At 56.9% G+C, this 24407-nt stretch overlaps 1 protein-coding gene across 1 annotated transcript in view; it reads left to right on the top strand.

The window, feature by feature from the left end:
- CACNA1E (calcium voltage-gated channel subunit alpha1 E) overlaps positions 1-1208 on the top strand; it is a 106003-nt gene extending 104795 nt beyond the window's left edge. The window contains exon 46 of the mRNA XM_067300616.1: positions 90-1208. Within this exon, the coding sequence (XP_067156717.1) occupies positions 90-629 (540 nt within the window). The 3' untranslated portion in view covers positions 630-1208. The remainder of the gene's footprint in view (positions 1-89) is intronic.
- Positions 1209-24407: the final 23199 nt, after the last annotated feature.

Genomic DNA, 24407 nt, shown 5'->3' on the forward strand with positions numbered 1-24407 from the left:
AAGCTGCCTGTAGAGCGACCAGCAGCTAAAGAGCAGTTAGCAACTCTTCCTACATTGAGTTTGTGGCCTCTGTCTCGGTGCCGTTGCAGGGAACGGGCTCCTTGAGCGAAAGCTCCATCCCCTCCATCTCGGACACCAGCACCCCCCGGCGAGGCCGCCGCCAGCTCCCGCCGGTGCCCCCCAAGCCACGTCCCCTCCTCTCCTATGCCTCCATGCTGCGGCACGCTGGAGACGCCTCGCCGCCCCCCGAGGAGAGCGAGGGGGGGTCCCCGCTGCTCTCCAAGGCCCTGGAGCCCAACGCTGCCTGCCTGACCGAGTCTTCCAGCTCCCCCCAGGGGAAGCAGAGCCGGCAATCCACCCCGCAGCGCTACATCTCGGAGCCCTACCTGGCCCTGCACGACGACTCGCACGCCTCGGACTGCGGGGAGGAGGAGACGCTCACCTTCGAGGCGGCCGTCGCCACCAGCCTCGGCCGCTCCAACACCATCGGCTCGGCGCCGCCGCTGCGGCACAGCTGGCAGATGCCCAACGGGCACTACCGGCGGAGGAGGCGAGGGGCAGGGCAGGGCATGATGTGCGGGGCCAGCATCGACGTGCTCAGCGACACCGAGGAAGACGATAAGTGCTAGAAGCTGCCCTCTCCTTAGCCCCCTCCGCCCTGCCCTCTCCAATGCATGCTCTTCGCCACGCCTGGGAATGAAACAGAACCAAAATCAAATGCAGGGGAAACGAAAAAAACAAACCAAACGGAACGGAAAAAAAAAAGTCTTTGTGCAAAAAAAAAAAATTAAAATCTGTCGACTTTCATTTATTACTATCACTTTTTTTTTCTGCACAGAGAAGCATTTGATTGAAGGCGGAGCGGCCGGCGGCCCAGCCGGGCGCACGTGCTGGCGGGGTGAGCGACAGCCCCATGGCCGCAGCCCCTCTCCTCGCTCGCTGCCCCTCGGGGCACCCTGTGCAGGCCGACGCAGGACCCCCAGGAATGGTTGTAATGATGGCTTTCTGCTCCTCGGGAGTCTTCGCGAGGGGCTATCGGGGGCATCCTTTGCTCTGTCACTCGGGTTCGTGCTGCCTGCGGCTCTGAGTTTCCTTCCCAGAGGGTCTCACGCTGGCCTGGAAAAGGGGTGAGCTGTTAAGGTGGGCTGCGGAGGGCCAACAGGTCGAGGTTCAGTGAGCGGGTAGGAGCAGCTCTGCCTGCCAGGAGGGGAAAAACCGAAACCGACTGGTTTGTACTGGGGCATGGGATGCAGGGAGGAGAGATGGGAGCAGGGAGGGGGGCTCGGTGCTGCTGAATGTATCCCATCTCGCACCAACGTGTGTTTATTTATATACTGAGAACTCTAGGTGTGTGTGTGTGTATATATACAGTATGTGTGTGTATATATATTTATATGCTGTATATATAAAGATATACACATACATGGAACTGTTTTAGTCATCCAACACATGAAGCCGCCCAGGGCTGCCTTTGCCCTGGGAAGCCCCCGGCCAGGGGTTACAGTGGCCTGTGGGAGTTTTTACTGCCTGTACCCCATTTGGTGGGGGCAGGACCGAGTCTCTCGTGCTCTCTGGGGGATTGCTGGAAATCAGTCAATACGAAAGAGAGGTAGAAATTTCCCCTTGCCCTCTTGCCCCCATCTCAGATGTTTGCAGCAGCAGTAATTGTGTTTGCAGGGTTAGAGCTGGCTGGAGCAAGGTGCGAGGACGTCACTGTGTTGCCTTCAGGCCCGTCTTCTCCTGGCCGTGCCGTGCCGCCGGGCAGCGAGTGGGGAGCCCAAGGGACGAGGGCAGGGCTGTTTCCCAGTCCCTCGTGGGTATGGCTCGCTTAGCGCAAGCCCCTCTCTCCCCGCTGTGCTGCGACGGCAAAACGGCAGCCAGCGCAGGAGGTGTCCGCCAGCTCCGACAGGGCTTTGCGTCGGCTCTGTCTGCACCTCGCACGTCGGCAGCGCTCGGCTGCTGCACGGAGGTGCCCGCTGGGGCAGGCAGATGGCAGAAAGGTCTGCGCGCCCTCCCAGCACCCCGGTCCTGTCCGAGTCAGGCCGGGCACTACGGACAGAAGAGCACAGCTTCCGGTGAGGTTTTGTGCGCACATGATGTTGCGGTAAGATCCCTGCTTGCTGGCAGCGGAGCCCAGCTTTGGCAGCTCCCCTGCCTCAGTTTCCCCTGCAGCCTTTGCTGCCCTCTCCCTTGGGCTGGTGCCCCTGCGGGGGTGGGCAAGGGGCTGAGGGTTTTGCTGCCATCTGCAAACCTTTGGTCCCAGCGCAGGGCCCTCTGCGGGCTGGTGGGTGTTTGAGAGCCGGCGGTGGCTTTCGGAGGGGAGCGCAGTCCGCGGGCAGAGAGCAGGCGCTCCGGTGGCTACGGGGATGGAGGGGCTGCTGCAGGGGCTGCCGGGAGAGGGGCTGTCCTGCTGTGCCCCGCTTCGGGGGGGCAGACGCGCCAGCGGCTCAGCTCGAGCCTCCAAGGTGGTTGGGGTTGCTGTGGATGGTCTGTGCCCTGTGCTGTGGGTACGCCTCTTCCGCGCGGGCCAAGGAGCACCCGGCTCCCTGCCCCCGGGTGAATCCGTGCCCCACGGGCACGCCGGCGTGAGGAGCACGGCATCCCCCTGCGCTGGGGCAGGATGGGCTGCGAGGCACCCCGGGGCCAGCGTGCTGCCGGCAGGGACTCGGGGCGCCGGCTCGGGGCAGAGGCAGCTGTGCCCGCTTGCAGAGCGCAGCGCTGTAAGAGCTGAGGCTAAGCTGGCTAGTAACACTGAACGATGTGCAAATATTGAAAATGCAGTGCGGGGCCAGCTTCCAGCTCCAGTCATTAATTAATCTGGTAATTACACGCTGTCAGCTCTAATCCTCCCCTCTGCACACACACTCGGCTGTGGGTGCGGTACTTCGCCTGCCAGGATGGGGAGACGTTAGTGGACTTGTGGCTGTTGGCCTCTCACCGTAGAGATCAGCTATGTTTCTGCTGGGCGTGCAGTGAGTTTTGCACGTTGTGAGCCTGAGGGTGGTCCTGTGGAGCTGGAGAGCGTTGGGCTCTTTGGTGCCTTGGGGAAGGACTCGCTCTGGGAGCTGGAGGTCGGGGCGGTGGTGGGTTTGGTCAGTGTAGTTGGACTGTGCGTGTCCACATGCAGAGGTGGGAGATGGCCTTCAGCCTGCTTGCACCGTGAGCCGGCTGAGCCAGGTGGAGGAGGGCAATGCAGCCCTTGTGCCTGCCCTTCTCCCTCCGGCTGCTTTGCTCTGCTAAGGGTTATCGTGGTCCCTTTCCTCCTGGCTGTCTCCAAGCCCTCTGGCGAGCCGAATGGAGCTCTGGCCAAGCAATGCTTTAGTCCATCCGGCCCCCCGATAACCAGTTTCTCCTGCCCTGATCCTGCATGTGCAGCTCAGCCGCTGCCCCCCAGTCACTTACGGAGCTCCTCAAAAGCAGCTCTGCTTTGCGAGAAACGAATCCTGCCATCTCTAAAAGCTGCCCAGTTCTTGGGTTTAGTCATGAACCAAACGTCTTTTTTCTAATTGCCAAATTGTCCTCTTCTCAGCCAAAAAACAGGCTTTTCATATGGGCCAAAACCTCTTGCTGTCTTGAAAATGTCCCTCCTGGCTGGTGGTGCCTCTGCTCTCCTGCTGGCTGATGGACCCGCATTGCTGCAACCCCCACACGAGCCCTTCACTTTCTTTCTGGACAGACACTTTTATCTGCCAAATGATACAAAAGTCCCTGGGAAACCCTCTCCTCACCCAGCCTCTGTGCTCCCCATCCCGTGTTTCAGGGCAAGTCATGCTCCATGCAGCTGTGGGGAAGATCCCTGGTGCTGGCTGGTGGCACGGACAGTGCCCGTCCCCTTCCAGCCTTCGGGATGTGGTCTATGCTTTCAACCCCAGGCTGCTTGGAGCCAGGCTCCCGCGGGTGCTTGGGGCGAGTCTGGTGCAGACAGGCCCAAGGGGCAGCGTGGGACCGCGTGGAGGCCCTGAGACGGAGCGGGGAGCGGCGTTGCAGCTGGGGGAGGAGATGCCGTACGTGCTAAAAAAAAAAAAAAAAAAAAAAAGGCTGCATCGTCTACTTCTAAATGCAGAAAGGTGCCTGATAACGAGCCGTGCTCTGAGTAACAACCTGAGGGTAGGCGAGGAGGCGGCTTTTTGTGTCTGTGCTTGCTGGGTGGGAGGCAGGCTCTCAAAGGCAGGGAGAAGGCGGCGGGGGGGTGGGCTGGGATTTCGTGTGGATTTAAAGCTTTGGGCATTTGCTTTCCTCTGACCCAGAACAGGGCCAGCAAGTAGCGTGCAGTGATGCTTTGCAGTATTTCTTAGCAAATCTTGTAAAAGAAAGCTGGCTTCTTTCAGCACTGAGGTCACTGTCTGCCTGTACGGGGGATCGGAAGGGATATGGGATTACTTAGCAGGTTTCCGGGCTTTTTGTGGGCCTGGTTGGGCGCAGCGGTGGTGCAGGGCTGGGTTCCCGGTGCATTGGGATGTACTGGGAGGGACTGGCTCACGGCAGTGGGCAGCGATGTGCTGGCTCTTCGGGTGAAGCTGAGGTGGGGGCGGGGGGTCCCATCGCTGGAGCAGATTCGAAGCCTGGCCAAGTTTGGGGGTTGGTGTTGGGTACGAGGGAGCTAGCAAAGCGTTGGCACCTGCGCCCGTGCTGGAAGATCTCTGCGTGGCTGCAGCGCCGCAGCCCCACGCGTGCCGGGTGACTTGGTGGAGCGCCGTTGGGGCAAGGGGCCGGGCGCTGCCCGGGGCGCGAGCTGCCTGGGCCTTGTGTCGGCAGCGCTGGCGGAAAGGCAGCTGCCCGCGCTCCGGAGCTGCTCCCCGGCAGGCTGCTCGCCGCGGAGCGCCCTCCTTGCTTGCATCTCCCTGAAAACCAGCTGAGGGCCGTGAGTCAAACGCGATAGCGTGGAGGCTGAGCTGGACCTGAGCTTTTCTTCCTGTAAGAGCCGTGTTTTACTAACATATGGACACTGTGTATATGAAGCAAAACAAAACCCTGGGGTTGGGACCCCTTTTTTTCCTGGTCCCGTGAAAATGGCCTGATTCTGTCTACCGTGCAGTCCCTGGTGGTCCTGCTCCCACGCCTGGAGGCGGGAGGGCAGGCCAGCGACCCCTGGGGACACGGTGGCACCTCCAAAGCAAGCCTGTAAAACCAAAAACAGCCCCCAGGAGGACCGAGGAAAAGAGGGGAGAAAACCTGGCTCCGAGGCGCTGTTGCAGCCTGCATCTCTCTTTTTAAGTCTCTGGACTCATTTTGCTGCTGTACAATATCTCTTCCATGGCCTAAGAGGTTTTTTGGCCCTAGAGACCTTTCCTTCGCCTCGGAGACACCAAGGGGATCCTGCTGCTAAGACCTCCGCCTGCGGTCAGGCTGCTGCTGATGGAGAAGGCACGTCCACCCCGAGGGGACTTCAGCTCCCTGGCACCCTGGGGGCCCTGGGTGCTGATTTTCCGGCTGCTCCGGCGTGGCGGGTGATGACATGTACCCATGCCGGGAGATAGCTCTGCTGGACATGGGGCTTGGGAAGGCGTAAGCAGGGATTTTGCAGAGGTGGTTGGCTGCGGTTGGCCGCGGTGGGAGGAGGAAACGGGGACGTGTTTCAACCTCTGCTTAGGGGCCCGGTGCTCTGCGACAAATCGCTGCCCTGGCACAAATTCGCCAGTCCTGTGCAACTGGTTCCCAGTTTGATGCTGGGGACTGGACTCAAGCTGGTGGCCAGGCAGGCAGGAGGCTGGAGGGAGGTTGGGAGCCGAAGAGCCGCCGCTCTCGTGCCGTTTCCGCTGCACCGGAGCCCTGGAAAGCCAGGCCAGCTCCTGGGGTGAGGAGCCTGGTGGCTCTGGCGACGCTCCCGGGCACCCGGAGCCGAGCAGGGAGGAGATGCTCTGCCTTTGGCTCAGCCCGGTGGTGCGTCGGACGCCGGCCCTGGACGCGGGCTCCACGCTGCCCGCCGGCCGGTGGAGATTATTGTAACATAACATGCTCGTTCCGACCCAACCGGGGAAACAAACTGACTGACGGCGATGTACAACTTCAATGTTTTTTGTCAAAAGGAAAGAAAAATAAAACCTTGTTGTAAAGAACGGCCGCGGGCGCTGTCTCATTGGCTCTCCCCACCCTGTGGCCCCCGGGAACAGGGCCTGGAGGTACCAGTGCCTCCGAGGGGAGGGGACCGCCCAGGACGGGTGCGATGCCTGCGGAGCCCGTGGCAGACACGGCTTTTGGGGCAGCCGTGCAAGGTTTTGCAGGGGAACGCGTGCGGCCCGCTTTGCCTCGCGGAGGGGTTTTGCTAATGCCGTGCGTGTTGCGGGGCACAGAGAGGGTGGCTGGGCACTGGAGCAGGAGCGCGAGGAGCTGAGAATAGCAGCACGCAGCAAACGGGAAGCTGAGAACATCACGATGGTGTTGCACTGCTGGAGAAATGCAAACAACCACCAATCTGTTAACCAAAGGTGCAGAAAATGTGCTGGGAGCCGGGTGATTTGAGGGATTTGAACAGCTTGGGCTGGGCCATCCCTCCACTTCTGCACCCAGAAGATGTGGATGCCGAGAATATTTGGAAGCTGTGCCTGGGCCTGAAGCTTGCAGGTAAGTTGTCGTGCAAAGATGCTGAAGTCAGGTCTTTTCCCTTTTGCAGAGCTATTTAAAAAGCAAAGAGTTTTCAGGCAGGCGGTGGCTGCAAGTCAGCAGCCTGCAGCAGTTTGCAGGCTGAGTGTGGGTGATAAATGTGTTTTATGGCTTTTTGAAGGGACTCCTTTTTACCAGTGAAGTGGGGGGAGGCAGCTGTGCCAAAAAGAGCCCAGGAAAGGATCGAGGAAATTGCTCTGCTCATCTGATCCACTTTGGATTGAGCTTACGCTAAGAGGGAAGAGAACGAAAGCCTAAGGGGGATATGCTAAATGTTTGCAAATATGGGAAGGGCATAGGAAAAGGGTTCGGAAAAGGGCAGGGATTGCTCAGCCTTGTCGGTAGCAGCAGGCGCCGCGGGCCGCCCTCGCCGCGTTTCTCCCGCTCGGCTGCTGCCCCGCGCTGCTTGGTGTCTCTCCCGCCCGACGGCTGCCGCAGACCAATCCGAAATATTCTTTTATGACTTCTAAGTCGCTAGCAGGGTTTTTCCCCCCCCCCCCCCCAATCTGGTCATAAAGCGCTAGAAGACACGTTTGTTTGTGGGAGATGTTCAGCCCTGCTTTGCCTGTCGCGGAGGCGAGCGGAGCCCCGAGGGGTCTGCAAGGACCTAGCCGAGGAGCTGGCCAAGCTTCGGAGGCCACGTGCCCTGCGATGGGCGCAGCGGGAGTCGGGCCGGAGGGAAGCCAGGCCCTCTCCGGCTGGGCAGCACCTACAGGGTGCTGAAGAGCCTCTCCTGCCTTCCCCCGCGTCCTCCAGCACGGCCAGGCCCGTGGGGACGATATCCCCACCGACGCCTCGCGCCAGCAAGGGAACCCGAGCTGCGAAACGGGGAGCCTCTCTTGTTTGAGAGCTAGCGCTCTGCCTGCCAGGCGCGGAGGCTAAAAAAAACCCTTGACAAATGGAAGAGAAAGGTTAAAATTATCTGTACATCATCTGAATAACAATGGCAATGCAGATTGTACCTGCTTATAATAGCTCCGGGAGACAGGGTACGAATCGGGAACTGAAGTACCCCAGAAACAGCTCCTGCCAGAAAGGGGAAGGGCTGGGGGCTCTTCCCGATTTAGAGGGCTGCACAGCTGCGGGAGAGGAGAGGAGAGGCCCCAGAAGAGCCGAAACACAGCCCACGCAACGTTCCTCTCCCCTTTCCCGACGCCCTCCTCTCCCGCTCGGCGGTGGAGCAGGAGAAGGCCTCTCCACTGGAGTTTTCCGAGGGCGCACGGTGCCCCTAAGCGGGGTGGCAGGAGGCATCTCGCCCGGCCGCACCGGGGGCTGCCCCAGCTTGCTGCCGCACGGCCGGCGCCGCCCGGGGAGCAAAGCCTTGGGAACGCAGCCCGGCCCGACCGCCCTTCTCCAATTATTCCCCCAGATTCCTGGTTACCCCATTGCAAAAATGCCTTTGGAAGACAAAATGGGTGGGGCACCATTCCTGATTTGCCAAAATGTGGGATTTTTTTTTTTCCCCTCATCTCCTTGCAGTGATCTGTGTGGGGTTTTTTTTGATGGCATTAAAGGTGGCCACCGCTGTGGCACTGAAGGCCTGGCCGGGACATGCCCCCCGCACGCGGTCAGGAGCCCCCGCAGCAGTTGAGCCGGAGGGGGGCTGCGAGTGCTCCGGGGCCTGTCTCAGCCCCGGGACGAGGACCAGGGACCGTCCTGCTCTGCAGTGCATGCCCCGAGCCCTGGCTGGGGCTGCCTCCGGGCCCCGGGACGCGGGAGCCACCTCTGCCCGCGGTGCCAGCAGCACGGTGGTGCTGTGCAGAGCCCGTCGCTGCCTGCAGGTACTGGGCAGACAGGAGCAGTCCTTTCCCCCCCCGTGTTTCCTCCTCTGCAAAGCCGGACAAACGAAGGCCTGGGGAGGCGGGTGCCCCTGTAACTCCACAGAGAGCTGGCTCTTCTCCCTTGGGCTCCCAAATGACTTTTAAGGCAGGATGCCGGTGACCACTGGTTATGCGACCCCGGTGCCAGAGGCACCAGCCAGACTTGGAGGCTGGGGAGGGAAACGGGGATGTGAGGGAGACACGGGGCTCTGTTTCCGGGGCGCTCCAACGCCTTGTCAGTCGAACAGCTGGAGATCACCTGCGGGAGGGCAGTTCAATATTGATTCAATGGTCTCATGCCTTTAAGCCAAAAAAGGCATTGCCCTCTGAAGCCTCCAGGAAAACAAGGGCGAGTTGGATGTGAGGATGCTGGAGTTAAAACCAAGCACCCAAGGAGGGGAGAGGGGCAGAGAGGGGGATTGGGATGGAAACTGTAAAAAAATGAAACCTTTTGTTCTCTTTTTTTTCCTATCCCAGCAAGGCGTTCAAATCTATACGTAGAGGGGTGAGTAGGCAGGGGGCTGTTCTCTATGGGGACACATCTGAGCAGCGCATACCTTGCAGAGGGGGCTTAAATCGGGGTTGGGGGGGGGGGTCAAGCAGTGCAGCCAGCACTGCCGCGGGGGAGGCACAGGGCTCTGCAGCTGCAAGGCAGAGGCTCTTTGCCACGTGCCATCAGGAGAGAGGCGGCTGCGAGCATCCCAGGCTGCCTGGGCCATCTCTCTGGCTCATCAGCAAGGCTTTGTGGCAGTTCCCAAGCAGACGAGAGTTTTTTCCAAGTGGCTGGGAGGGGAGAAGCCGTGGGTGGTTCTCGTTCCCCCCTTCCCTTTTATTCCCCCGATCGTATGTACAGACGCGGTCTCCCAGTGCCAAGGATGCGTGTGGGCTTTCAAGTAGGGCTGCTGCTTATTCACGGCAGGAGCTGTGTGGCTTTGCTGGCTTGCGGGCTCGCAGCACCACCGGTTCCCGGGCCAGGCGGCGGGGGCGAGCGTCCCTCCCACGGGCGAGCGCGTGCACAATCGCTGCTCCTCTCTGGGGCCGAGAGTGCCGAGGTGGCTCCTCCAGGGCAGCGTGACATGCTCGCAAGGGTTGTCCTCCCCAAAGGACTCGCACGGCCTGGCCTGGTTCAGCGCCTTTATTTTTTGTTCTTTTCTTCTATTTGTTTCTCTTGGCAGTTGCTTTCCTGCCACCGCTTGTTCTGCGATGCAGCTCTGCGCAGCTGCCTTCTGCCCCAGAGCCGGCTGCATTTGCATCACATGAACTGGCGAAATACTGTGGGCTGCCAGGAAATTGGCCTCTCTCAGCACATTGAAGTTCAGGCCGGGTAAAACTGTCTTCCAGGAACTCTACTGGAGCTGATAGTGTCACCTTTGGGTTTATAGCTCCTAGAGGCGGCAGGGAGAGAAAGGAAGGGCAGAGCTGGTCTCACCCCTGCCTCTCCCGTGGGCTCGTCTTGTCTTGGCACCCGCCTCCCTGTCTCCCGGTTAAATATCACAGAACAGGGAAGAGCCCACTGTGCTTTTGCCTTTGCTATTTCTGTGGAGATGACCCAAAAACCAACACAAATCTGCCTTGTAAATTCATGCAAAATGCATTAATTGCTCGCCTTCCCCAGCTAGCATCCTCCTCTCAGGATGTGCGGTGGAGAGGACCCTCTATCTTTCCCCTAGCTTACCAACCAGCCCAGAGCCAGCCAAACTGGGGCTTTCAAGCCCTCTGGGTGCCAGGTCTCCTCTCATAACAGGCCATGTTGGTGTAGGGATGGCTGGGTCAGCAGGTGGGAACCCAGCAGGGGCAATTTGTGGCTTCGGGCTCTAGGGAGAGGGGAAGGAAAGGGAGAAGGGTTAAGGATGCACCATTATTTGCTAAAGCTGGGCCTAAGCAAGACTATCCGTGTGAGCGCTCCCTCCCAAGCTCCCTCCCCCTGGGACCCAGTCAGTCAGTTTATGGAGCAATCTGCCGTAGATGATGTGATTTACAGATCGATTTTCGCAGATCTGCATCATGAGCATCATGAAGGCTGTGTTCCTCTTTCCAAAAGGGGAGGAGCAGAGGGAGGAAATAAGTCCAAGGGTGATGCCTGCTGGTGCAGTTTAGTTCTATGCTAAACTCCGCAAATAGCACAAGAAGGGCTTTAGCCCTCTCCTGTGTTTTCTTCTTGGGGAGCAATTGCACACTAACAGGTACCAGCCTTTGGGTTAGGTGGCAGCATAAGGTTTCCAGCCCAAAATTGCTGGCCAAAGCCCCTATCGTGTGTGAGTTCACCTCACCAGCCTGAAACACCTCTACTGACGTCATTCATTCTGGGGAGAAACGGGCACTTTTAGGAAGCGAGGGGTTGGCCTGTGCTGCAGACAGCTGCTTTAGGAAATGGCTGACAAATCAGCTCCTGCTTTTAGATAAAAACAGCTGCTGTTTGCCCTCTGTTGACTCTGAAGGAACCTGAGATGATTAGCTTGCATGTGGTTCACCTGGCCTCTGAAATGTTGACATGGGCTTGCAGATGGCCTTATCATTTCATTCCTAATTGATTTTAGGGCTAAAATAAGAAGAAAAAAAAGTACAACCAAGCTTTTTTAGGGTTTTTCTCACCAGATTAAGACTGGTCAAAGTGTGGGCTTCATTTACACAGGCATAATTTTCTGAAGACCTGTCCCAGCTCGGGTTCCTATTCCTTCAGCATGTGATATTACGATGCGTCAGCAAGTCTCACCTCCTTTAGCAGCTAGGAGCGCATTAAGAAATCAGTGTGAGCTATGTAAAGGAGCTGTGAATTAGCAAATCTTCCCCCCTGCCCCTTGGCAAAGCCTTGTCTTACACCTCGCAGCAGGAATAGATACAGCTGCTTTTTGCAGCGGAAGTGAGAGCAGACGGGTGCAGGTAGAAGGCATTTCTGCATGATGCTGGCTGAAACCCTAAGATTTTCCACTAAAAAGCTAGCTGCTCTCCTGCCTACCTCAGCACAGAGAAGAGCTCCAGGAATACTGAAAGCCCAGGTAAGGAGTGAGTAGTCACTCAGCTGAGTGTGAGACTGAGGGGTACGATGGGACAGGCTAGGCCCAGGCAAGCTGTGAATCCTTGCATCCTCTCAAGGAAAAAAACCTCAGGTCGCAGCCAAGCTGCTATCGACAGCCCTGGCTCTTGACACTGCTCCTGGGACCAGGGCATTGCTGTGGCTGGGTGTGAGGCCCCACGATCCCAACTTGTTCAGAGGCGCTGATGCCATGCACATCCCAGCTTGTGGAGATACCACCCTCTGCAAGGACAAATGCCATCAGCAGCACTGTGTGAGTGAACTGTGGGGATGAGCTGCCCCCAGGGCTGTACAGACACTTATGGATGGAAGATGCCCTTCTAAGTCTGGTAGCTGGGCAGTGAAAGAGAGAAATGTGGGGGGGAGACCTTGTGGTACCCCAAACCAGAGGAGACAGTGGCCAGCAGAAGGTAGCAGTGGAGAGCCTGGGTGCAAAGCCACGCACGTGCCCTGCAGAAAGACAAGGGGAAAGACAAGTCAGAGCTAAGAATAGGCTTTTCAAAGAAAGTGGGGGAAGAGAGGCTGCTGTTTCTCCGCAGGGTTCTTCTTTGCAGGGCTGCTCTTCTGCAGGTCCCTGCCAGGAGACAGTCCTTTGAAGGCACCCTGTTCTAAAGGGATGGAGAGAAGATATTTTTAGTGAAATGTGCCCTCTCTGCAGCCCTGGAGACCAAAGCCCTCTATTTTTGGACTCTGCCAGGAGAGCAGCTGTGCAGGTGGGGAGGCAGGGCTGGCTCTTACTTGGGCAGAGCTGTCCCCATGCTGGTCTCTGTGTCCCCAGGGCGGCTGTCCCAGGATCAGGGGCAGGCAGGCTGGCTGGCTGCAAGGCCATGGCTCTCTAGCCAGACAGGCAAAGGCAAGATGCTATCCAGTGAGCAGAAGGCAAAGCTCAGCGAACTCGGATAAAAAGCCAGGTGTGCACTTCCAGCTGTGGGCAGGATAAGGAATGGGGGACAGGATGGTGATGCCAGCACTTCAAGGTGGTAGAGGTTTGCTGCTGGTTGTCCACTGAGTTTCCTCAGGCAGACCTGGTGGATGTGAGAAGAGCTTTGGTGTAAAGAGATGTAGCAGTAGGGAAGAGGCGTGAGGTGTTTCTTCTGCACCCTGTGGACTATCTCACCTGTAGCTATGTGGATTGATTCCAGTAAGAAAAGATGCCTGTTTCCATTCCCCTGCTGTTCAAAGTGAGGAGCTAGCGCAAGCTGTGGAGATCAGATTGCAAAACCAGGCTCGGAGGGCTCCTTCCCCAGTGCAAACACCAGCTGACCCCCCCCACACTGCAAGCGTGTAAGAAGTGGTTGCAGCGACCAGTTCACAACTTGCCGATGATTTTGATAGCTGTCCTGACCAGATGGACTGCAGCAGATCCACCTACAGGAGCCAGGAGCACCTTCCCGTGGTCCTCGGGTGGACCTGAATAGCCTAAAATGTGACACAGAGCTGTTGTGACACACATTGGCTCAGCGCACAAGTGACAATCTCTCCCCAGGCCTGGGTATGGGGTGTCCTCTTCCTCACACTTGTGACAGGGGATGGCGAGGAACGCCTGGCCGGGGGGGTTGGATGGAGCCGCAGGAGCTCCTCTGCCCCGCGCTCGCCTGGCAGACGCCCACGGGGTGCCGGGAGGGAGTAGTGAGCTGTGTCCCAGATGGTTTCTGGTCCCAGCCTGCTCAGGGCTCGCAGGTGCCTGTGCATGGCTGCCCCGAGCTGAGAGCATCCGCGTGGGCAGAGGAAGGCACGCGCCTTGTGGGCCTCGTCTTTCACGGTGTGTTCAGAAAACTTGAGAACGATAACGCCAGACTGGCGAGGACCACCTTGTTCTTCCGCGGGTGTGACGCTTCGGCAGTGCTAGCGGGGATAAAGACCTACGCGTGACAGTGAAATAGGCAGATGGGCTTATCAGTCACATGTGCTGCCATTCTCTTCTTGTTTTATCCATCTTTTTCTCCACATTAACTCTCCTTGAGTGGCTTTTCAGCCTGCGCTAGCAGCACCGATTTGATGCTTGACACAAGCAGTTTCTCATGCTGGCTGATACTCAGGTTCTGGTGAGTGAATGCATTTAAATATACCCATATGGGAGGCTTCTGAGTGAGATCAGCCTTCCTCCAAAAGGGCAGCTGCCATCACACCCCAGGAGGGCTGGCAAAGAAGAGCCTCCCCCCTCCCTGAAGAGACCAGTGGGTTGTGGGGAGCAGAGGGACGAGCCCTTGTTCTCCTCTGACCTGGGTGTACACTGCCTGTCACATGCAGCCCATCAGTTACATGACAAGAGGAATCCAGCCTGTCTGGTTTCCTTTGCTAATTTTCCCTTTGTCTTCATTGCTCTGTTTACTACAGTATTTAGCAATCCCATCCCTAGGAAGAGCTTTAGAGAGATGCTCTGATAGCAGCAGCTAATGGCTGGCCACAACAGGCATCTTTTGCCAGACTCCCTTCTTGTCTCCCTCCCGTGGTCTCCCTGAGTGACTGTAAGAGAGCCTGCCAGAGGAAACGGTGATGGACAAGGTCTGCCTGCATCCAGACCTGCGCAGCCCCTGCGCCAGCCCAGGGGAGCTGGTCGGAGCTCCCGAAACGTGCTGTGCGGCGGCATTACAGCCCTGCTCCCCGCCCCAGTGCGCTGATTCACCGGCTCCTGCACTCTGCCGCAGGAGCTCAGCTGCTGGCAAAGCGCTGCGCTAGGCGGCACGGCGCTGCCTCGCCATCCGCACTGTGCTGCAAAACTGAGCGCGGCGGCCGGGGAGCTGCTGTTCGCAGCCCGCCGCAGCCCGCGAGCCCCCTGCCTGCGCGCAGCTTGCCCCAGAGCAAGCCTCTTTCGGCCTGTGCTCCATTGCCTGGAGGAAGGAGTACAAAGCCAGGACAAACCTCCAGGAAATAATCAAAGCCAGGTGTACACACGGGAGGCTGAAGCAACAGGCTGGAGGGACTCTGAGGGTCTGTTTTTTCCAGTGTCGCCTCACTCCTCATGTTATTCGGTCAGTGCTCCACAATGAGTATCAATGTGGGACACTGTACCACATGGGAAGTAGGTTGTCGGTCCCTCTTTCACCCAGGCATAAGTAACCTCAGACAAACTTACAGGCTCTTCCTACGGAGCAGCTGACTGATGGGAACTCATTCCTGTGGGGGGAATTGCTGCCAGTTGCTACGTGCAGGCTAAGCGATGGTAGGGAGCCTGGGGAGGAAGAAGCTGTTGGTGACGGACAGGCTCTGATACCCCATGTTCAGTGGTGCCTGGCACTGGCCACAAGCTTCGGGGCTGGTGGGGCACTGAGCTCGCGCTGCTGCCACTCGAGCATGGCCATAGCACGTTGTCCTCATGTTCCCCAGCCGTGCATGAGTATCAAAGTCAGGAAATACAGTCCCTGACCGCTTGCCTGCCTGAGCCAGGTATTTAGTCTGTCCCTTTGCTTAATATCCCACAGGAAAATGAAAGGGAAAGCAGAGCTTTTGGGGCTCGGCAAGGAGCACACTGTCCCCTGCTACTGACTGTGCTGAACTGCTGTTCACTGTCCTGAGTGGCTGTTTAAAGAATTGTTAAGCAAATCTGTTTGTTTTTTTTTTGTTCTAAAATAATTCCTCTCTGGCTAACATCTGCAAATTGTCTTTTTTCTCAGCTCAGCTTCAGACCTGCAGGACCTTTAGGAGGGAAGTGCTCGGATAACGGTGGTGCCTGGCCCATGCTTCACCCTGCTGCAAGAAGCTGCCTTGCTCATTGGCTCAGGTCTCTGTTGGCAGCAGGAAGGCAATGGCCGTGCAGCATTAGAGATGCAGGGAGCACAGCGGGGCGGTCGCAAGGTGATGGATCAAGTGGATGGATCTCCTCCAAATTCCCACCCTCGAGGGCACCAGAAAGCTTTGTCAGCTCCATGGTCCTTCCTCTCTGGGTGATATGAGGACACGAATACTGGAAGGACCTGGTGGTCTCTACCAGCAGGGTTGGAAAACCCTGGTCCAGGGTGGTGGCTTTTCACTCCAGCTGGGGCTTGGCTGCAGGGGTGAAAGGGCTAGTGATGCCTCGTCTGGGTCCTAGAGGGCAAGTGCTCCCATCCCAGCTGGCTGAGGGAGCCTGGGGACAGCAATGACAGCAACGTCCTGTAGGCTGGGTAAGCTGCTTGCCTTTAAGGCAGTGCCCTTGGCAAGGGAGGCAAAGCTGAGGATTTAGCCATCCAGCCCTGCCTCCCGTGTCCTTAGAGGGAGGTTTACTCCGGGGAGTGAGTATGCTGGAGCAGTACCCGCTCCTAGCTTTAATAATAAAACGTGCTTTTGCTATTGCACAGATGCAGTCCTGGGAGAGCAACACGGAGCTGTGTCACCCGTCTCCATCGAGAGTGCTGCGAAGTGCCAGGGTGCCTGCAGAGCCAGGCTTTCTCGGAGCCTGCCCTCTTCGTACCGAGGCAGCTCCGAGCCCTTCATCCCTGTCAGCGGGTCCGTGCCAGGCACCGAGGCCGGGAGCCTCCGTGCTGTCGAAGAGCTGCCTCTCAGCAGGAGCTTCCGCGCTGCCTTTCCTCTCTGCTGAGCTGAAGGGAATCTCTGATCTCCGAGCTACTGGGTATTTGCCAACCTTTTCTCTCTTTTTCTGCCAACTTTATTTTTTTCTTTTCTTTCCCCAAGCTCTTTCTTCGCAGCTGAATAAGAGGGGGACGCTTAGGAGGAGAGGATCAGAGGGGTCAGGGGGATCGCTGGCCCTTAGCAGCTAACTCTGGTTGCTGCACGTCAGTTAATGTTGGCGTGGAGTTGTTCTATGTTTATTTATCTCCTCTGCTTGTAAAGCTGTTGCTGCCCTTTGGATTTCTATCTCCACCACATCGCCACCCTGGTGGCTAGACGGACTCCTTTAAAATATTCAGCCAAAGCAAGTAGGACCACGCAGAGGAGAAGGAGACTTTGCAAACCGAATCCGGCTGCGAGGCTCGTGCCGTCTGCAGGGTGTGCAGCTTCGAAGCAGAGCTGCTGGTGCCTAGCGGGCCTGAGGGCTGCGCGTGAGACGCTCCGCAGGGGCCTTGGTACCGTCTCCGAGCTCAAATGCCCATTCCCAGGACCAGGGCTCTGCACCCTGCAGGGAAAAGGTGCTGCTGTCACCGGGTGTGTTTTATCAGCCTCCTCTTAGAATAGCTGTGATAGCCTTGAATAGCCCCCTCCCCATGCAGTGCTGCAGCACGTGCTGCAAGCAGGTGAGGCGGCGGCTGCTGCGGCTGCTGCTGCGGCTGCTGCGGCTGCTGCGGCTGCTGCTGCTGCTGCTGCAAACAAGCGAGGACAGAGGAGCCCCTCGAACCAGGTTCTCATCTGATGCACGCTGGGGAGGGGGACGGTGCTTTTTCCAACAGCGAGAACTGTTTTAGCTGGGAAGTCAGAGGTCGGGAGGGCTAGACAGACCTCCCAGGGTGGTGGAAAGTTTCACAGCTGTGAGTAGAACAAGAGGCTGATTTTACTAGAACTGCCATAAGGAACTGCCATGTTGCAGAAGAGGGAACACTGTATCCTCTGTTCCTGACAAATGCCTGTCAAAATAGTTTGAATATAAATCAGGGGCTTAGACGGAGGGGGGGGGGAGGGGGAGATGTACTTTTAGTGTTTGTGTTTTTCCATAAATTTGAGTTTCTCTCTATGTCTTCCTCTACAGATCAGAGTAACCTCCAGAAACCCAAGCAAAGCCAGGGCTTCTGTGCGTGTGGCAGAAATATGAGAGCAAGTCCTTTCACCAAAGGAGCTGGTAGGGCAGCGGAGGAGATGGAGCGATGTTGGGGTAGCATCCCTGCCATGCAGCCACGGGAGGGTGGGTGGGCGGCTGGGCAGAGAGGATGGTGGTGATTTTTCTGCAGAGCATGTGGGCTGGGAGGGTCAAGGGTTGCCTGGTCCTGGACACAGCTCAGAGCCCAGCCCTTGTCCTTCCTCCTGCTTGAATTTGCAGTTCCCTGTCTGACTGTGCTTTGCAGTGCTACAGCTTTCGGAAGAGCACTTGAAAGTGCCCCATGGGTGTCCAACACTGAGCACATTGGATTTGGTGAGGAGGAACCGTACCCTCAGGTTTAGGGGAGAAGCTGCCAGCCCGGAGGCTCTGGGGGGCTGCGAATGCCATTTGCAGCCTGTGAGGTGTTACCCCAAAGTGGTCGCCAGCTGCTGCCTGGGGATGGGGGCAGAAAGAGCCGCTATTTGCAGCCCCGGCCGCCTGCCGAAGGGGATTAGCTCTGCTGCTCTCATCTGGTCCCTCTCGCGTGCCAGGAGAGCCGGGTTCCTGCTGTCCTTCCCTGGCAGCTCCATGGAAACCGCGGCAGAGATCTGTGGGTTGCGGCTGGCTCTGCGCGGCTGAGCGGGAGGCCTCCGCGTGGGCAGAGCTGACCCGCGGCAGCCCCCGTGCCCGGCCGAGGCACACTGTCACGGGGAGGGGGCCTGGCCGGAGCAAGGACGGAGGAGGAGGAGGAGGGGGGACGAAGGGTCAGCATGGGCTGCTCCCAGGGTTGTCCAAAGCAGTGCTGTGATCCACCTGTTCTCTGCAGCTGGTCCCACTGGCGCAACCCCTTGGCAGGTCCCATTGCAGCACAACCTCCCTCTTCTCTGCTGGTGACGGTGCTTTGATTGCCCCTGAGTTTCGCAGGTATTTCCCACAGCTGCGGAGGAATAGCAAGGCCTCTGTCTCCTTCTTGCCTGAACCTCAGCAAGAGCCTGACTGCAAAATTTGCAGTCCTGCTGGCTGGGCTGCCTTGGCCTGGCCTAGAAACCAGCCTCGGCACCTGGGCCGGGCTCCTGGGGTGGTGCTGCCTCTGAGCCACTGAGGCTGTTACCTAAAACGTTTGCTGGATGCTCTGCCTCTGCATCACCTCGAGAAATGCCAGGGGGCAGAGGCCACAGCAGAGGGGCCGGAGCAGGGAGCTCTCGCCAGTGCGCGTGTGTTGGCGGAGACCCTCTGGAAGGGAGGCGGTTGCTTTGCCCCCAACCCTTTGTGCTTTTGGGACCCCGCTGAGCTGTCTGGTATGCTTCAGCGTGGGCTTGCTCCACTCCCCCCGCTGTGATGGGCCATCGCTCAGCTGGGTGCTGGTGCCGGGCACCCGTCCAGGCTGTGCTGCGGGGCCGAGCAGGCCAGCCTGGGTTTCCTCCCCCAGCTCAGCTCAGTCCCCGGAGTCCCTTTTCCTCAGCCAGCCTCTTTCCCCTTTTCCTCACTGTTTGCTCCAGCAGCCCCGTTGGCACCCTTCAGAACTGGATTTACTTCTGAACAGGGTTGGTTCTTGTTCCCTGGCAGTTTCCATCATCTGGCCTCATTCCTGGCAGCAGGAGAAGTGGGACGGTCCACAGCAGGGTCGAGGGAACAAGTGAGCAACAAGTGGTAAAAATGGAGAGGGTGTTACTTCAAGATGTATCTTGAATTTTATCCTGTGCTTATCACCGCGCTTTGTGCCTTACACTGCAGTATGTGGGTACTGTGGACAGATGTGAAATGTGGTCCCATTTAGAGCCTGGGAATAGCAAAATCTCCCTTGAATTGCCATGTTTTAATTTGCATTTCTAGGGCTCTGGCAGAAACCTGGGTCCTGTGGAGCACCCAGCAGTGGATGCACTAAATGGCCTCACGTTTTTGCATTGCTGACCTGCTGGGGCAATCTGGGCAGTTGGCAGGCCTGGTAGCTGTCCTGGGGTTAACACAGCAGTGCTGGGTTCAAGCAGGGGCTCAGGAAGCAGTGGGATACACCAGCGGGTGGAATTTTTTTAACTGGTTTCAGTCCATTTCTCTAAAGCTCAGCTTGGCTTGACTTCTTCGGTGCTGCTTGTTGAAGAGGCTGCAATGCAGAGTTAACGTCACTGTGTGATCGGATGTGTGATGGACACAGGGAGGTCGGATGCAGAATGGGGAGGAGAGGGCAGTAGGGCTAGAGGTGACCTGTGCAGACTCTGTCCTAATAAATACAGAATCCACAGGGGAGAGAGGATGAGCTGCTCGTGGAGAAAATAAAAGGAGGGAGCTGCGACCCCTTCATGCTCCTTCATAGCACCCACAAGGCCCATGTGTAGGGCTCCCATGGCTGTCCTGACAGGTGTCTGCAAGGTGCTGTAACTTTTGCACCGAAAGCTCCCTCACTGCTCCTCTGATAATGTCAACCAAGCCATCGGCTTGCCACTGCCATGCATTACAGTAACAGCCTGCCTCTCAGCAGAGATGGGCTCCTGGGGGGTGGTACCATCTGGGCATGCAGGAGGAGACAGTCCTTGCTCCCTGAAACATGTCAGCTCGGGGTGGGAGAGACAAATCCTATTTTATGGGGGCTTTTATAGCTGCACCGAAGTTGGAACAAGGAGGCTTTGCTAGAGATAGATATTGAGTCCTGGACATCCAGACTCTGAGCATGAGTTACCCGGTGATGTGAGGTCTTGGCAGTGGAGAGGGAAGACTGCGCCTTCAGTGGAGATGGCAGATGCCCATGGGCAGCTTGCTCGCTCATCGTACAGGTGGTGGTTCACTGTGTTGCTTGCCTGTTGCAGATTTAGTTTTCCTGACAGCGTTTGGCACATAGCTGGCATCCCGCAGACTGGAGTTGTTTGCATGTGTGGTTGGCTGCTTGTGCCTTGTGTTCACTAGTGCGATGCTCCCTGGGGAGAGGATGTCTGCAGAGATTTTGATGAAGTCTAAAAATCCTTCCACAGATAATCAAACCGCCCACACTGCATGATTTCATCAAATCCGGGCTGTCATGGAGGTCAGCATCTCAGGACGATTGCATGTGGCACATTCCAGCCCAAATTTCAGAGCAGATCCTGGCCTCTGGCTCGCCACAGGGAATCAGGGTGCCAAGGAAGTATCACAGAGAAATTCCTGGTGCATGGAGACCAGCCCTTGGAGACGCATGGCATAATCTCCACCTCCTGTACTGGACACCCCCAGACATCCCCACTTTGCTAGAGCAGCCAAGTCTCACCTGGCCTAGAAACTTGTTGCCACTGGCTCTGGCATTTCCCCTCTCATCTCTGCTCATGGTCAGTCACTGGGTGCAAGCTGGCGTTGGCACCCACTGGGGCCATGTGGGTGCAGGATTGAGCCCTTGTTCCCTTCGCCCAGGGGAACAGGAGCTCCTGGCTCCTTTTGGCAGAGGTGGCAGGCAGGGAGATGCCGCGTAGCTGGGGCCAAAAAGCCATGCTGGGACCGAGCAAGGACCGCTCAGTTGTGTCCTGGCTGCTCTGATCCCAGCCAGCATCAGCAAGGGCTCAGCAGCCAGCAGGGTTCAGTGGGGGGATAAGGCTATGCCCAAAGTCTAAAGCCAGAGGCGGGCAGCAGCAATGCTGGGGAGAGGCCAGCACCCCACTTTAGGGGCTGCTCCAGTTCAGCAGAGCATCGCTGACATCTGCCGGTTGCCATGGCCAGCCTTCTGCTCTGCCTCGCGCACCGCCCCGGGACCTGGGCATGCGCTAGCTATCCCACACTGCCTGCTCCGGCCCAGCTTCCTAACTGCTCCTCGAGGCCTCTCAGGTGGTTTTTGTCTCCCTGCGAGACCTGCTGAGCGCTTGCTCACCAAGCCATGCTCTGCAGGTTCTCCAGGCATCAAAGATATGAAGAGACCAGAGGCAGAGAGGGCACATATATGTTGTTTAGGGAGTCAAAGAGGCAGGTCCTTGCTAGGAAAGCAGCGAGAGCAGGGATGCAGCTGTAGAGCTCTGCTCTGCAGCTGTGCTTCGCACCAGGGCTGCGAGGGACTGACAGGGGAAGCAGATGTCTTTCATCTCCACCTTGCAGTGGCTTTGCAGCACACGTGTCTCTCAGCTGAAAAAGAGGACACCTGAGCTGCTGGAGCAGGGCTGTGGCTGGCCACATGAGCATATCAAACAGTGGCTTCTCGGAGCGGCACAAGGATCTGCTGTCTTTGCCATAGGCTGAGATGCAGCTTGCATCTCTGCAGAAGGGGCTTCCAGCGTTTACTAAACTCTCCATGCAGCAGCCAAGGCCATGGCTGTCTGACATCAGCCTCTCCTGTGGGATCCCTAATGGCTCTTCAGTAGTGTTTCTTCAGCATTTCCAGCTGTCCTCACATGTCTGTTTAAGTGCCAGGACTCCATATGGGGAGAACTGCTGCAACACAGCCCCATGGCTCTTATGCCTCAGGAATGTCAGGCGCTCTTGGGGGGGACCAAGTGCCCCCAAAGACTGCGGGGATGTGCAGAGTGGCTTGTCCTTACCTGTTCCCCAGTGATGCTTAATCACTCTGTGGGTATCTGTCATTACATGTCTATTTGGACACTGATGTTGCAGATGGAGCTAAGGGGGATGACTTTCTTTCTTTCTTTCTAAACAGAAGCTATGCAGAGGCAGTCAATAGTCCCTGCTAGTGGCACGCAGGTCCTGCTTTGCAGGACTGTAAAAGCCAGATGATTTCTCAATGTGCTTTATGCCCAGCTAAGATAATACCAAATAATCTTGTTTGCATTTTAATTGCCCAGCCGTGATGGGGAAAGCTGATACACCACTGTTTTCCCCAGCTCCGTGGGTGGTGTGTGGCTGGGAACATGCTTGGCAGAGGGTTGTGCTAGCAGTGGTTTGGCTTAACCTGGGGCCTCTCTGTCTGCTGGGATTGGTGATCCAAGGAGTGCAGAGGGCTCCAGGGATGGCTCCAGGATGGCTGGGAGAGGGCTGTTGTTGTGGCAGTGAAGGCTGACCCTCTGCTCTATGGCTGGAAGACACAGCTGTCCACTTGGCTTCTCTTTCTCATGTTCCTTGCAGAGGCTGGAGATGAGTCACGGCCGCCTCCTGCACCCTCCATGCTGAGGCTTTCCTGTGTGGACAAAATGCTCGGGTTTTTTTGTGTAGTTGCTTTTCTTGGCTGATGGAGCTGAGTCATTGCTGTTCTTCAAGGAGAAGGTTCGTTAGCCCTCAGACGGTCTTTCCCCCTCTTAAGGTTGCTGTATTTTTGCTGTTGTAAATCTGTGGGTTTCTTTAAACCAAGACATTCATATTTACTATTCATATATCCTTGTTTAGTAAAAATGGCTGCTTCTCCGTAGGGATTTACCATTGCAAGGCAATGTTACACCTTCTTTCATGGATCAGCCCAATGTGTGTGTGCTTGCGTGTGACTCCACTCATGCTTTTACAGCTGAGCAGCTGAGTATGATCATGACACCAGGCCTTTAGTTCTCCATCAGAGTAGCAGGGACTCTTCAAGGCCTTTACATCATCTCATGGGCCTCCAAACTTTCAGTGAATGCACAGGGGAGCTATCTGTGCTCTGATCTTAAGAAAGATAGGTGTGGAGATGAAAAGCAGTGTAGTTATGACCCCGTGCTTGTAAAAATGCCCCTCTCCCTTGTCCCAGGCTGGTGTCTCCGAAATCCAATCTCCCATGCATGTAAAGTGTTATGGCCCAGCCAACCCCTCACAGCCTTGCTAGCTTGACACCAGCCTTCCCAAGCCTGACCCAGCAGCCAGAGCCCTGGCAGTGCTCTAAGGATTTGCTTGTCTCTCCTCAAGATGGCATCTTGCAGTCTAACAAAGTCTCTTGATCTATTTTGTCTTTCTTGCATGCTTTATGTACCTTATTGAATGTGTGGGACCAGCGTATCTCTCCACCACTCTACCTTATGAGGGGAATAGCCACTTCTTAGCAGTTTGAGCCAATATCGTATACTGGTGGTGGGAACTGGTGTAGGATCCTGCAAGCCTGCCCCTTTCCAGTTCTTTCCTCGTGATTCCTCTAATGCATGGGATGCAAATATCTGTGTGCCAGCTCAGAAGGGGTCACCTGCCCTGTCTGCCCACCTTGCAACCCTTTTCTTAATTTGGAAAGCTGTGGAAACAATCAAGAGTTTGTAACAACTTTCTAGGGAGCCTCTGTTTCCTCAGAGAGCTGCTTAAAGGCAAATAGGGGTGAATCTAATTGCATCCATGCTTTTATCTCCTCCTGAGGCATCATGATTTGCCAGGAGGAACAAGAAAATCCTGGATTCTGTGGGGTCAAGGAAACTTGTCTAATCTCCCTCATTAAACAGAAGAGACCGCATTCGTTGTGCTGATTAACTCGGTTGGCTCTAGTAGAGTTGCAACAGGGCTGAATTTGGCCTGGTTTGTACCAAGCATGTGAGAAGACATCCACAAGCTTTCATCAGCAGACGCTCCATGAAGGGACAGCTCAGCAGAGACAACCGCCAACACCGGCGCTGTGCAGTCCCGTCCCACGCAGAATAGCAAGCGTGGCTCAGTGAATCACCGGATGAGTATTGCTCAGCTGGCGATGTTGCCTGGATAAGGGTGGAAGAAGGTTTCTCTCAGCAGTTGATGTGTCACAGGGCAATGCAGCAGCGGTGGGGTGGGATGCTGCGTGTGCCAGACTGGCAGGCCTCACTCTGCCCTGCACCCCTCGTGGGGTGGTGGAAAGGCAGCTGCCTCCTACCCTTTTGCTTTCATTCCCTCCCTCGGGAAGACCCAGTGATACCTTTTCTGCTCTTGCTGTTTCATACCTGAGCTCCTCTTGTTTACCCCTGCAGTCTGGAGATGGCTGGCTGGGACATCCCTGGACGTGGGTGCCAGGACCTGCCGGCAGACGCACCGTGACAGGGAAGGATGCAAGGATGCTCTCTCAGGGGCCAGAGAGGATGGGGTGGGGGTCTTGCTACGCATCCGTGCTCAGCCATGCTTGCAGCTGTTGAATGAGTCAGGCTGACACAGCATCTCCTTTTAAGCACAGGGACAAACCCTTGTGCTTTCCTCGTTAACCTCCATCTTTGTCTCTTGCATTTTCGAAGTAAATCTCTATGGAAACAGGTACTATTTGCAATAAAGCTTCTGTTTTTTTGCTTTGCTCTGCTGCCCTTGAGAAAGGGGGAGGGCAGAGACCTGTAAAGGGTAGCTGAGACTTAGGCAGGAGAGGAGAGACGTTTCAGCTTCCAGCTCCTCCCTGCTGCGGCCCTTGGCCAAGGCAGGAGCTGCCATAGCCTCCCTCAGGCCTGCCCTTGCTGGTGGGAGACGGCGGCTGCTTTCAACC

Source organism: Apteryx mantelli, chromosome 8 (genome assembly GCF_036417845.1).
Source record: "Apteryx mantelli isolate bAptMan1 chromosome 8, bAptMan1.hap1, whole genome shotgun sequence".
NCBI lineage: Eukaryota > Metazoa > Chordata > Aves > Apterygiformes > Apterygidae > Apteryx > Apteryx mantelli.